This window comes from Perissodus microlepis, chromosome 9 (assembly GCF_051167445.1).
Source record: "Perissodus microlepis isolate ML-2025 ecotype Zambia chromosome 9, ASM5116744v1, whole genome shotgun sequence".
In the NCBI taxonomy this organism is placed as follows: Eukaryota; Metazoa; Chordata; class Actinopteri; order Cichliformes; family Cichlidae; genus Perissodus; species Perissodus microlepis.
The window spans coordinates 16,678,305-16,691,623 of record NC_140469.1 but is presented as its reverse complement, the minus strand read 5'-3'; the positions used below and the strand labels follow the sequence as shown (position 1 = coordinate 16,691,623).

Below are 13,319 nucleotides of genomic sequence, written 5' to 3'. Positions count from 1 at the left end.
CACTAAAAGTATAATGAAGAAAGAAAATGTAGACATTTACACATTTGGGTGGGTAGCGGGTACCTCAAAAGGCTATTAAAGTGGAATACTTGAGAAAATGTCGTCACCTGCACCAGTGCAGTAAAGCTTCTTTATCTTGGCAATCACGAAAAAAAAATCTTTAAAATGAAGTTTGTTATTATTTCTCTAAAACAAGCATACTGTAACCAAAAGCCCCTTTTGGTCACTCTTTAATTCTTAAGTGCATTCACTGAACTGACAGCAACACTCAGACTTAGTAATACTAGCTCAAAAACGCATTAAGTTGTTAAAAAAAAGACTAAATAGATAATAATAATAATCATCAGTGTGCAGATTATCAAACCTGTAGTGCACACATGTATTCAACTTAATAACTACAGAAAAATAGAAAACAAAAAAGCACACATAAAAACAAACAGTGAGGTCTCTTTACATACAACTATGTATTATATTACGTATATATTTAAGAAAAAGATCACACATTAAATAAGCAACGCAAATCAAGTAAATCAAAATAGCTGTTGTGAGCAATACTGCCTTTATTTATGAGTAAATATCATCTTTCATGTTGTAGTTTTATAGTGTTTTTTTAAAGTGTTTGTGCAGTGTCATGCATCATGTTTGATTTATTATAATATCTTTAATATTAAATAATATAACAGAAGTCACATGCCAAAAAAGAAAATATAACATAAAAGTAACAGAATACTATGAAAACTAGTAAATGTACTACTTATTAACGTTTCTATGCGGGTTTCACGCATTCATCCAGTGCTCGGGGTTAGCAGATGCGCGCTAAGCTACAATCAGTGAAGCAGTGTGCCTATTTTACTGTGGGTAGGGGTAACAGAGGGGGTGACACTGCTGCGGACATGGTAGCCGAGAAGTTGTTGTGACCGTCATGTGAAGTGTCAGTTTGTAACATGACTCAGAGCGTCACAGGCGGAAGGTCACGGAGCAGCAGAACGGAACGGAAGCGGGAGTAAAAAGCCTATCCGCCATTGTGGAATATGGTAAGGGATATTCCAGTAAGGCACTAGTCAGTTTGGGCTTGACTGATAAACACCATCTGTGGCAGGATCGGACACGTTAACTGACGCCCTCTCCGCAGACACAAAGTCGCCGTTTGTAACAGCCAAAAGCAGCGAATCGTCGTCAGGATCTGAGCACGGCAGGAGGAAAGGAAAAGGGAAAAAACGCCGCCTTGTAACGTTAACAGAGTGATTGGACAACCGAAGAGACGAGCCAGCAAAGCACCAAAGTGCAGAGAGGGAGAGAGAGGAAGCCGTGGACAGTCTCACAAACAGCCATCAGTTTCGGTTCCTGGAGGATGTCTGCGACCACCGTCGATCAGGTTCGTGTGTCGGAAGCGGAACGGTGCTACGGATTTAGCGGTGCTGCGGAATGAAACTTTGCCGACAACAGTTTGATCTGGCTCGGCAAACAGGCTCCAAAGTCTTTGATGTGTGATAGCTATTAGCTGTAATGTAGGCCGACTGTACTACTAATCAACTCTAGCTGTAGCCGGGTGGGTTTGCCAATGCGGCACCGTTTACTGGATGTCAGAGCGTTTGACATCCGGTCAATAATACGAAGCAACCTGTAAATGTTAGCATCCGGGCTGATGCTTCAGCCTGAGGTTGACTGGATCGTCGACTTATATATTTATTTATGTAGGGATACAGCCTGCTCTGTCAGTGTGCGTGTGTTTCTTGTTTCCTGTCGTGATCTGACACTAGTCTCATTTCTCATTTCTTTTTTTTTTTTTTATGTATTTTTTCCTCAGAGACCTAAAGGACAAGGAAATAAAGGTAAGGCTTCATACTGTGGCGTTTCCAGTGTGGCACTGCAGGCTGTTTTCATGTCCAATTAGCTACCATGCTATTCAAAACTGCAGCTTATTTATGTTAGCCTTGTTTACTTTAGCTGCTGAAAACCTGTGAGTAAAATGTTTCTGATTACATCTTTCTTTCTGAATTTCTCGTATTGAATGTCCCTTGTTTCTGATCTTAGTGCAAAACGGATCAATGCATCAAAAGGATGGTGTAAATGATGATGATTTTGAGCCTTACCTAAGCGGCCAGACAAATCAGGTAAGGAGGCACACGAGTACCATGTATTATGGACAAATGACTTGCACACAGAATTTTCTTGCTTGTTTGTTGTCACTCTGTATAACCTGTGACTTTTTTTTTTTTGGCCACACAGAGTAACAGCTATCCACCAATGTCTGATCCCTACATGCCCAGCTACTATGCTCCATCCATTGGTTTCCCTTACTCTCTGGGGGAGGCTGCTTGGTCCACAGCAGGAGACCCACCTATGCCCTACTTAACTACCTATGGACAGATGAGCAACGGCGAGCCACACTTCATCCCTGATGGTGTTTTCAGTCAACCGGGTGCCCTGGGAAACACCCCTCCCTTCCTTGGGCAGCACGGCTTCAACTTTTTTCCGGGCAATGCAGACTTTTCCACCTGGGGTACTAGTGTCTCTCAGGGCCAGTCCACACAGAGCTCAGTCTACAGCAATAGCTATGGGTACGCCCCGAGCTCGCTGGGTCGAGCCATCACGGACGGACAGGCGGGCTTTGGAAGCGACACCCAGCTCAGTAAGGTCCCGGTGCTGAGCAGCATTGAGCAGGGTATGACGGGGCTAAAGCTGGGTACAGACATGGTGGCAGCTGTCACCAAAACTGTGGGCTCACCTTTAGGAGGCACAGCAGGTATGAGCAGCATGTCGGCCAGCAACCTCCCTCCGTCTGTCAGCTCCTCTGCACCTAAACCCGCTTCCTGGGCAGCTATTGCCAAGAAGCCGGCCAAACCACAACCCAAGGTCAAACCCAAAGCCAACATGGGGATAGGGGGAGGCGCCGCTATTCCCCCACCCCCTATAAAGCACAATATGAACATTGGTACTTGGGATGATAAGGGCTCTCTGAACAAGCCCCCATTAGCTCAGACTATGATGCCCCCCCAGCCTCTGGTGCAGCAGCCTCTCCTTGGTCAGCCACAGCCCTTACTGCAGAACCCTTTACCCCCTCAGCCTCAGCACCAGCACCAGCACCAGCCCCAACACCAACACCAACACCAACCCTTCCAACTCCAGTCTCTCCAGTCCCCTCAACACCCCCAGCCTCTGCCCCCTGGTCCTCCACACCTGCACCTTCCTTCCCAACCCCCTCAGCCTCTTCATCAGCAACAACCCCAACAACCTGGCCCGCCCCCTAACCGCTGGGTGGCTCCGAGGAACCGTGGAGAGGGCTTTGGTCTTTGTGTTGGAATCCCACCGAGTGCCTCCCCTTGCTCTGGAGAAGTGCACCCAGTGCTGGAGAAACTTCGTGCCCTCAACAACTACAACCCCAAAGACTTTGACTGGAACTTGAAAAATGGGCGCGTTTTCATTATCAAGAGCTATTCAGAAGATGACATCCACCGCTCAATCAAGTACTCTATCTGGTGCAGTACAGAACATGGCAACAAGCGCCTGGATGGTGCTTACCGCTCCCTGGGCAACAAGGGGCCCCTGTACTTGTTGTTCAGTGTCAACGGCAGTGGGCACTTTTGTGGCGTAGCTGAAATGCGCTCACCAGTGGACTACAATGCCTATGCAGGCGTCTGGTCTCAGGATAAGTGGAAGGGCAAGTTTGAGGTAAAGTGGATTTTCATCAAAGACGTGCCCAACAACCAGCTGCGTCACATCCGGCTGGAGAACAATGACAACAAGCCAGTGACCAACTCCAGGGACACTCAGGAAGTGCCTCTGGAGAAGGCCAAACAAGTGCTTAAAGTTATCGCCACTTACAAGCATACCACCTCAATCTTTGATGACTTTGCACATTATGAGAAACGTCAGGAAGAGGAGGAGGCTCTGAGGAAGGTGAGATAATACATGCTTTAAGAGCCCTGTCCTCTGTAAATATCTTGTTTGCATGTGCCAAGGTAGTTCAGTTTTATCGGCCTTTACTTCAAAGGGAGGCTAACTTTCACAGAGTCACTGCTGCAGGCTGTTGTCAGACTGTAATCAGCTGATCTTGTTCCACCTGCTCAGAGGTTGTAACATCCTGTTGCTGAATGAACAGTCTGCTGTAAATGGAAGTTCCCAGAGGCCTGTCAGCAGATTGACATGGCACCATTACTCATAAGCAGGCTCAAGAAAACACTGATTTCTCATCAGCCATCTCATGCTGCTGAGATTGCGACGATCTGCCCAAATGGAGCTGGATGCATTAAGTTTTCCTGAAATAGTCTAGATTCCTGGCATTCCTTCTGCCAGACAAAGGCAGACGTAGGCTCCGATCTTCCTTTGAACACCGAGCCCCTGCTCTCCACTGGCTCCTCATGCTTTATTAGCCTTTACCAACATAAGCTCCTGGCCTACAAACTGTCTGCAAATTGCCACGGCACAGTCGGCGCAGTTTGCCAGGAATATGTATTCTAAAAATGCACGGTGAGATTGTAAGTAAAAACGAGCACAGAATAAGCTTCTCATTGGGGAAACTAAAATATGTTACCGTGGTAATAACAGTGGTGTACCACAAATGTAGTGAAAACTCTGTGGGAGGCTGCTGCTGTGGAAAAACATCAGCCAAAAAGGCAAACATGGTATCACTGATAGCTCTCTGCTGCATCCATTCTTAGATTCACCGGTATGCTAATCTAATTGCGTTTAGAAACCTACCCCATCCCACGACCCACTCCCTTCTTTTCCACCTACTCCCCCACTACTGGTGCTCTATTGATGCTGTATTGGCTGCTCACAGCTGACCTTGTTAATATGCGCTGGGTTACTTTCTCATAAATATTTCAAGTCAGTGTTTTCAGGCTTCTGAAAACAACCTGTCAGTAGAAAGCCAGTTTCATCCTGCGCCGTTCTGCTTTTTGTATCCCTAACCTCCTACATGACAGGATCGGCCGAGTGAGGGCTCCGCCTCCTAAGGCTGACAAGGTTAATTGTTCTCTGTTGTTTGGCCAATCCTTCCTGAACTTTGAGAGGTGTCAAAGCAGCACAGCTACCTGCACAAAAAACACCTTCGCAGAGTGTTTTCTTTAGAAGTAACTTTGGATCTAAATGTTGTTACAGGATTTGGTTAGCATAACTAATTTGGTAATTAATACTCAGAGGGAAGCTCCTTCTTTCCTGTGGTGTGGATGCTCATAACATGATGGGATGAATTCCACTCAGCTGTAATGCTTACAGTTGTATGTGCCATACATAATACATTCCCCAGTCTTAGCTGAATGTTAAGGTGGAAAACCCTTTTTCTTACTACTTTTTACAAAGAAATGAATTACACGCTTTTTTTAAATTAATGTGACCCCTTTTCATGCAGCGATATAGACCTATAAGTCAAGTCTAGACTACATTTTGTGAAGCTTTCTGTGCTAAGAGCTCCTCTACTGGGGATAGAGTTACTCTGGGGCCTGGGTCTCTGTGGTTTTCCCAGAGCACTGATATGGACACCTTCAATGAGGTCACTACTCCGACTGAAAACTGGAGAAAACCATCAGCCTCTGGGGGTTATTTTGACTCCAATGCCCCACTCGCATTTTACCTATTTTAGTGTGTCTTTACCAACTCTTCTAAATCTGCAACACACCCTTGTGTATTTGTTTGTCACTACTCATGTTTTGTTGAGTATGGCTGTCTGGAACTTGGCTTTAGAGTTATTACTACAAGCTGAGTGTCGTTGCTTCAGTCTCATGCCAGTATAAACATATCTCGTTATTTGGTTAGTGCATACCTTAGGTCTTCTAAAGTCATTTTCTCTGTGTTTGTCTTACAGAGGACACTCACTCGCTTGCTGTCTCACTTATTTTTCCACCAAACACCAAAAAGCTCAAGGCGTTTCTTACTTCAGTGACTGATGACTTTGCCTGCCAGTGTATTTTAAATAAATCAGCATGCCAACTATAGATCACTAAACAGCAGTATGTGCTTTTTAGCCCTGTTTATAGAAGATTTTGTTTTGTTTTTAAATTAACCATTTTTTTTGTATCTTTCAGGATTTTTCTGATGTCTTTAAGTGAAGCTGTGCTTGTATTTGTATGGTTTATACTGGATTGCAGTATTTAACACAGTATATATATACATCGTTTTAGTATTCTGCCACTAACCTTTAAATATTTGGAACAGGAAGCCAAACTTTACATTTAGGTGATTTCTTTATAAAGCTGCATAACCACTATACTCTTAAACACATGCGCTCTGGTAATTATTCTGTGGCGATTTTCTAACACACATTATAAAGAATTACTTAAACTCTTAATTCATAAGTCAAGTATTGCTTATATATGTAGAATTCATATTAATTTGTATGTGAAGAAATGAGATTTGCTGACATGTTCAAAGGCAGTCCTTTGATACGTGCCATCTAAAAACTGTATTTTATTGTATTTTAATCTCTGACAATCGTGACTATTAGTCTTTTGACAGACCTATAGGGCTTGACGTGTAAGTGTTACTGAGTGTAATCCCAACTTCTTTGTGCACAGGAGTGCATCTACATGTTGACAATATAGATGATTTTGGCTTCAATATATCTTTATTCCATTACAAAAAAGGGATGTTGCACTTTTTAGATGGTTTTTTTTTTTTCTATAATTGTTTTTTCTCCCTTGCTGCCCAATTCTGGTACAATCCACTGATGATCTCTTTCTGTTTTTGTTGTTCTTTATTTTTCTTTTGCTAGGAGCGCAATAGAAATAAACCGTAACCTTCAAGCAAGCTGTCTGCTAGAACTGCAACACTAACGATGTAGGACCTTAAATCAAATTTGCCTAACGACAAGGAGGAAAGGCTTTCGCAATCTTTCCGCTGAAGATGACAATGTATCTGAACACTTGAACATGACCATAGTTGGACTCATCTGTATCCGTTGACTGGTGCATCAAACCCCGTGTTCCTGTCTCACAAGAAAAAGAACGTAACCCACAATGAAAAACTCTGTCTTTAAAGCACTTTCGAGTCCTCAGCAGCCTCTACCAATACCCTTAACTCTCTAACTTTGTTCTTCTTCTTTGATTTTGTTTGTGAGCAACTAACTGACTAACCCGAGTAGTCAGATGATTTCACCAAGCTTATTTGTCTTTTTTTTTTTTTTTTTTTTTTTTTTTTTAAATGCCTCAAATGTTTGGGATATTGGTGAGCTTCATCAGGCCCGGAAGACAGTTAAATATGATATGTATAAATTAGTCTTGTACTTGAATCTGTATTCAGCCATCTGATCCTCGTCAGACAGAGGCTGGCATTGACAGGTGGGATGAAATAATTGAGAAGCAGCCACAATCATGCCAATCATAGGATGTATCCTCCATCTACCTGTTTCCATCCTTTCTGCATTTGTTTCTGTGTACCAAAAGATAACAATAATGCAGCAGGCTGGCTAGTGCACATCTTTGGTTTTTTTGCCCCCCACCCCCTTTTTTCCTTGTGATTCTGTCATTCTAAGTGCATTTGTCTGAGGAGAAAGCTGCTGCTGCTGCTGCTTCTGCTGCTGCTGCTGCGGTAGAACTATCGGCGGCCTTCGCTGGCCCCATGGTTGACTGTCTTAGCTCTGATGTTGGTGTACTCTACCGTACCTCAGGCCCAATCCGACTGTCTGTCCTCAACAACTCTTAGCACTTTTGGGAGAACCTCCACATCAACACCTGCTGGACTTAACAGAGATTCCTCCAAAAAGGCAAGACATCAACTGCAAGGATGTGACAGTTTTCTCCTCTAGGTAACTCACTAGCTAAATAAAAATTACTCATGTTTAGCGAAATCACTGCTTTTTGTGTCTTTTCTTATATTTGCCTCAAAATGTGTACACACTGTGTTCTGCCTTTATAAATAATGTTTTTTTTAATATTTAATGCATTCAATAATCTTAAAAAAATCCACAAAAGCCCCTTACAATAAACAAGTACAGTAGCAGGAACTCTCATTTCCGCATCATTCACGCTTATTCTTCAAAGAGGTCGGACAATATGATTAAATTAACAGCCAAGGGATGTCTGGATATTTATGAGGGATGCATGAGGCAAGAACCCTGTCTAAACCGTGTCAGTTAAGATCACACAACACATGCACAGTATAAGAACCAACACTGGAATGTATGAGATTGGCTTCATTGTAAACCAGGTTCTCTGAGTTGCTACAGGCTGCTCAGAAAGGTGTTCCAATCAACACTTGATACACCCAAAAGAAAAAAAACCTTCAAAACACTAAAGGGAAATGCATGTAGAAAACAAATAACATAAAATACTTTACTACTCAACTATGAGTTCAAACTTTGACAGCATCAGCATTCAGTTAGTGCAACATGAAATCAAACACTGAAGATAAGCTCATGATCTCATTTACTTGTGATAATGCTAAAAGGTCAATGAACCAAATGCATTTACTTCTGCTTTGCCCACCCAAAGTTACTTAACACTGTGGGTGCAAATATTTAGTTTTTTACTCCACATTTAAGATATAAAAAAGACTAAGAATGACAACCAAAAAATTACAACAAGCTTAACAAACACAGGCAGATTAAAACCCTTTGTTATTCTGTCCAAAACATTCAGTTTGTGGTTAGTGCACCTTGTCATAGTTTGAGTGTTTGTGGCTTGTTTATAGCTATACTAGAGAGACTTTTCAATTCAGTTTAGTTCAATTAAATTTTATTTATATAGCGCCAAATCACAACAACAGTCGCCTGAAGGCGCTTTATATCGTAAGATAGACCCTACAATTACACATAGAGAGAAAAACCCAACAATCATATGACCCCCTATGAGCAAGCAGGGTTGGGGTGTACACAGTAGTTGTGTATTAATTTTTTTTCTTCTTTTCTCACTCAAGAACTGAACTATAACAGCTAACACTGACTTGACCAACCATGAAAGTAAAATTATAATAAGTATATTTATCTTCGGTATGTTTAGTAATTTGGAGTATTAATGCTTTTACACTTTAACTCAAAAGGGATTTTGCATGTAGGATTTGTACTTTTACATGGTTGTTTCAGTTTTTCCTCCACTGCATGCAACATTTACCCTGTCAATATTAACCAGGCACTGTGAACTACAGAAATAAACATTTCAGGTCTGAAAAGTCCCAGTTTCAACAACACAATCATGCTGGTAGATTCATGCTGTGCTACAAGAAACAAGGTGATGCACTCATTATGAATGGTTACAGCACAGATCAGTGAGGGCTGCAGCAAACCTGACATCAATTCCATTTCACAGCTTTGGGTTGAACTCGAGACTACATCTTGCATGACGTCCAGTGGTAGAAAAAGTGCTCAGAATTTTTACTTTAATTGAAGTATTAATACTACACTGTAGAAATATACTGTTGCTTGTCATGCATTAAATGTTTGACTTCAATAGAAGCCACAAACTGAGATCCAAATGCTACTGAAATGTACTCACCTTTACATCCACAGTGACTAAAACAAAACAAAACACAGCAACCCCAAAATACAATTATAACTCGTCAGCAATAATGCTAATGGTAAAAATGAAAGGAATTCCTACATAAGTTCACCTCTTCAACATCTGTCAGTACTACCTGGACCATGTATTATTCCCTACATGCCTATATGTTATCAATACAAACAATGGCATTAAGAAACAAAGTTTTAAATAGTTCTAAATAGCAGTGTTATTGCTGTGACCTCCAGATCAATCTATTGATCTTGAAGGAGAAGTCAAATGTGACATATTTTAAGTCTTTATTTGATACGTTCTATATGTTTCCAGCGTACACCACACTCTAAGTTATGAGGATTTTGTCAGTTTTCGACAAATAAATCAATAAGTTGACCTTAAAGACTTTGGTGGATGTGAGCCAAATTTTAATGGATTGTCAGCATCAGAGTATCGGTGGACATTTAGGAAACCTTGCACCTGCATGTTAACAGATAAAAACATACATTCTTTTTTGACTCTTTGATATGAAAAGATGAACTATGCAGAATTAAGCTGCAGCTTTATCTTGGGGCCAATTATTTCCTTTATCTGATGGCTTAAGTTTAACTGCGTTTACTATAATCGATGAAATGAAACTGTCACAAAAAGATGTTAGTGTTTCTTTCAATGTCTTCTCCACTAGAGTGCGCCATCACATCACATTCTTCCAAATGTTCCCCCGCTCTGCTACCAAGACATACTACAAAGCCTTTCCTGTAAGCAGCAAAGCCCTCTTTCTTCTCAAGCCCTCCTACTCCTACAGACACAATTATACCAAGATGAGAAGCACTTGTTGTGCTTCCACTGCTTTTTGGAGCAATTAATGGCTGCTCACCAAGCTGTGCAGTGAGAGGTGGGGTAGAGAGGAGCGAGAGAAAGAGGATGCAAGCGGGGAGTGAGAAAAATCCCCCTTTATGTTTGTCAAGGAGGAAGAAAGGGCTGTAATTATAACATTGTAGGCTTTGGATTGCAACTTCTCTCCTCTGTGTGTTAATTTGTGCCCCCATCAGGTCTTTGCAGGCAGTTTTTGAAAAGACCACACTCTTCCTGCCTCCATTTGTCTGTGAACACAACAGACAAACTAAGCGGGAAACTCGTTATTTATTCGCCTCACAATGCCCTCACAATTACTACTTGGGTGTGATGGTGCACAAAATTCTTAAATATGCAGAAACCACGAATTTAATTAGAGACCTCTGATGTGTTGTTGATGTAACCTTGCTCATTTAACTGATGAAAAGTTCAGCAAAACCACCTCTTTCTCCACTGTTTTGTGAATACCACACATCTGTAGCTTTTAAATAAGTAGGATTAAACAGAGAAACATATGCACTGCAGACCCACTCCTCTTTTGGTTCTGTTTCAATGGCTTGTCATGTTGTACTTATCTTTAAAGGAGTCAAAGTAGCTGGTTAATGACTTCGTCACCCTGCAGTTAATTTGCTCCTATCCACAGTGGTCAAAGCGGTTCCAATAAAATGCCAGGCAAGGTTTCTATTTATTTTTTATTTTTTCAGACTATCAAAATGTCCTTCTGGAGAGAGATTCTGTCGAGTGAAGATGAGAGAGAAGAAGCAGCATCCACTGCTCAGAGAGCTGAAATGCCTTTGAAGTTTCAGTCACACTGAAGGCTCATCAACACATGGCTCAAGGCAAGGTTAGGGCAAGTCTCAGGGTTGGCACTTCCTCGATGTTTTGAAGTTTTTCATACTCTGGGCCAAGGCATGTCACTCAATACGTCCTCACAGAACATTAGTCCAATTGATGACTATGTTAACTGACAAGCAGTTGATCAGAGGAGCTTGACATCATTCTTTATACATATTTAGATGCTACCAGTTAAAAGTGGCGTAATGCGAGAGCATCAACAATTGCAAATGTCAGCGGCGTCCCATTCAAAGCCGTGCCAGAGTTTCAAGGTGTTACTCAGCAAGCCAAGTGAAATAATCAGCAGAGTTTTATTTCCCATTTGAGAAAGCAGGGTTTTGACTGACAGTAATGTCTAAGTATTCTGCCTGCCCTTTCCCAAGGTGTCTCTGTTGCCATGGTTATATCATTATCAGAGAACTGAAAGTAGAGACTGAGCATTTTGCCGAACACAATGATATAATGTAGATGTGAGCTGAAAAGACTTTATTACCACTCACAATGAAAAAATAGACATGAGTCATTTGCAGTCTAATAGTTCCTCAATATTTTTTTGTAATTGAGTTAATGCAGGTGTTGAATAGGGTCAATAATTATTAAGGAAATTACATTTTGATATGAAAAGATCTGATATATCACGTTTCGTATAGACTTGTTATACCTGTACATGTACTTGGAGCAAGGAATAAAAATTCAAAGGCAAGTTATGCAATGCATTGTGGTTAGTGTTATTATCTCTCATGTCCACAGGGAGGCACCATCCATAACAAGGACAAACAGATTTAAATCTACCTCTACAAGATGCACCTGACTTTGATATGCCCCTCAGCCCTTTTAGATATTGCTAAATGACGCTGCTATTAAATGTACCTCACTCGACAGTGTGTTTTGGTCAAAGTGTGGCTTTTACTGCACAAAATGATGAATGTTTAGACACTATAGGAGCATTCAATGGTCCTTTTTCATGTCAGACCTTTTGGCTTTCATAGAAATACAAAAACAGTATTGCATTTAGTTGATCCAAACCTACCTGGTCCTGTGTGAAAAAGTAACTGCCCCTAAATCTAATAAAAACGAATGCCAGGCTTGGCAGAAAGAACTGCAATTAAGCATTTGTGATAACTGGAAAGAGTTTTTCACATCACTGTGTGAGGAATTCTGGCCCACTCTTGCAAAATTGTTTTAATTCAGCCACACTGGAGGGTTTAACTACGTCACTTCCAAACCTTTCTTTTGTTTTTGTTTTGAGACATATAAAGGTGGACTTGCTGATGTATTCAGATCATTGTCCTACTGCTTAACCCAAGCGAGCTCGAGCTATAGGACATGAATTCTCCTTCAGGATTTTCTAGTATAAAGCGGACTTCGTGGTTCCATCAATTATGGCAAGTTGTCCAGGTCCATAAGCAGCAAAGCAGCCGGAGACCATCACACTACCACCACCATGTTTGACTGTTACTATGATGTTCTTTTTATGAAATGCTGTGCTAGTTTTAATGCCAGATGTAACGACACTCAAACCTTCCAAAAAAGCTCAGCTTTTGTCTAGCCAGTCCACAAAATAATTTCCAAAATATCTGTGGAATACGACTTTGAATACATCATCATCTACAGTACATAATATCATTAAAAATATGTTAGAATCTAAACTCATCTCTGTGCACAATGCATAGGACTAAAACTGTAATTGGATTTCTGTTAGCATTAAAACCAGACACGATTCTGCCCTGGACAATAACTGCGCGGGCTCAGCAACATTTCCAGAAATCACTGTCTGTGAACACAGATCACAAATTCAGGTTAAAGCTCTATCATGTAAAGAAGAAGCCATTTGTGAACATGTTCCAGAAATACCGCTGTCTTCTGAGGCAAAGTGGACAACTGATATATGGTCAGAAAAATCAAAATTTGAAAGTAATTTTGGAAAACATGGATGCCGCGCCCTGCAAACTAATGAGCAGAAGGACCATTCGGTTTGTTATCAGCACTCGTTTAAAAATCCTGCATCTCAGATAGTATGGGGATGCATTAGTGCCTGCAGGAAAAGTCAGCTAATAATTTTCTTAAAATGGTACATTTTCTTAGTTTAACATGTGATGTTTTCTATATTCTATTGTGAATCGTTTTTTGTGAGATTTCCAGGTCACTGCATTCTGTTTTTATTTACATTTGACGCAGTGTCATGACATTTTAGGAATTGGTGCT

The 13,319-nt window shown here is 41.2% G+C and overlaps 1 protein-coding gene across 4 annotated transcripts; it reads left to right on the top strand.

Annotated features, from left to right (window-relative positions):
- Positions 1 to 781: 781 nt before the first annotated feature.
- ythdf3 (YTH N6-methyladenosine RNA binding protein F3) lies at positions 782 to 7,786 on the top strand. 4 transcript variants are annotated; one of them, XM_084939275.1, is made up of 6 exons: positions 784 to 1,034; positions 1,133 to 1,375; positions 1,808 to 1,832; positions 2,035 to 2,114; positions 2,230 to 3,900; positions 6,713 to 7,786. In XM_084939275.1, the coding sequence occupies exons 2-6, from the start codon at positions 1,352 to 1,354 to the stop codon at positions 6,734 to 6,736; spliced, it is 1,824 nt and encodes a 607-aa protein (XP_084795401.1). In that variant the 5' UTR covers positions 784 to 1,034; positions 1,133 to 1,351; the 3' UTR covers positions 6,737 to 7,786. The 4 variants fall into 4 exon arrangements, with proteins under 4 accessions (XP_084795402.1, XP_084795401.1, XP_084795400.1 ...); XM_084939274.1 differs by having other exon boundaries at positions 784 to 1,375; XM_084939276.1 differs by lacking the exon at positions 6,713 to 7,786 and having other exon boundaries at positions 782 to 1,375; positions 2,230 to 3,909.
- Positions 7,787 to 13,319: the final 5,533 nt, after the last annotated feature.

Coding starts and splice junctions, on each gene's coding strand:
- ythdf3 (XM_084939275.1), top strand. CDS start 1,352: ATGTCTGCGACCACCGTCGATCAG. Junction 1,376..1,807: donor CTGCGACCACCGTCGATCAG/GTTCGTGTGTCG, acceptor TTTTTTCCTCAG/AGACCTAAAGGACAAGGAAA. Junction 2,115..2,229: donor TAAGCGGCCAGACAAATCAG/GTAAGGAGGCAC, acceptor TTGGCCACACAG/AGTAACAGCTATCCACCAAT.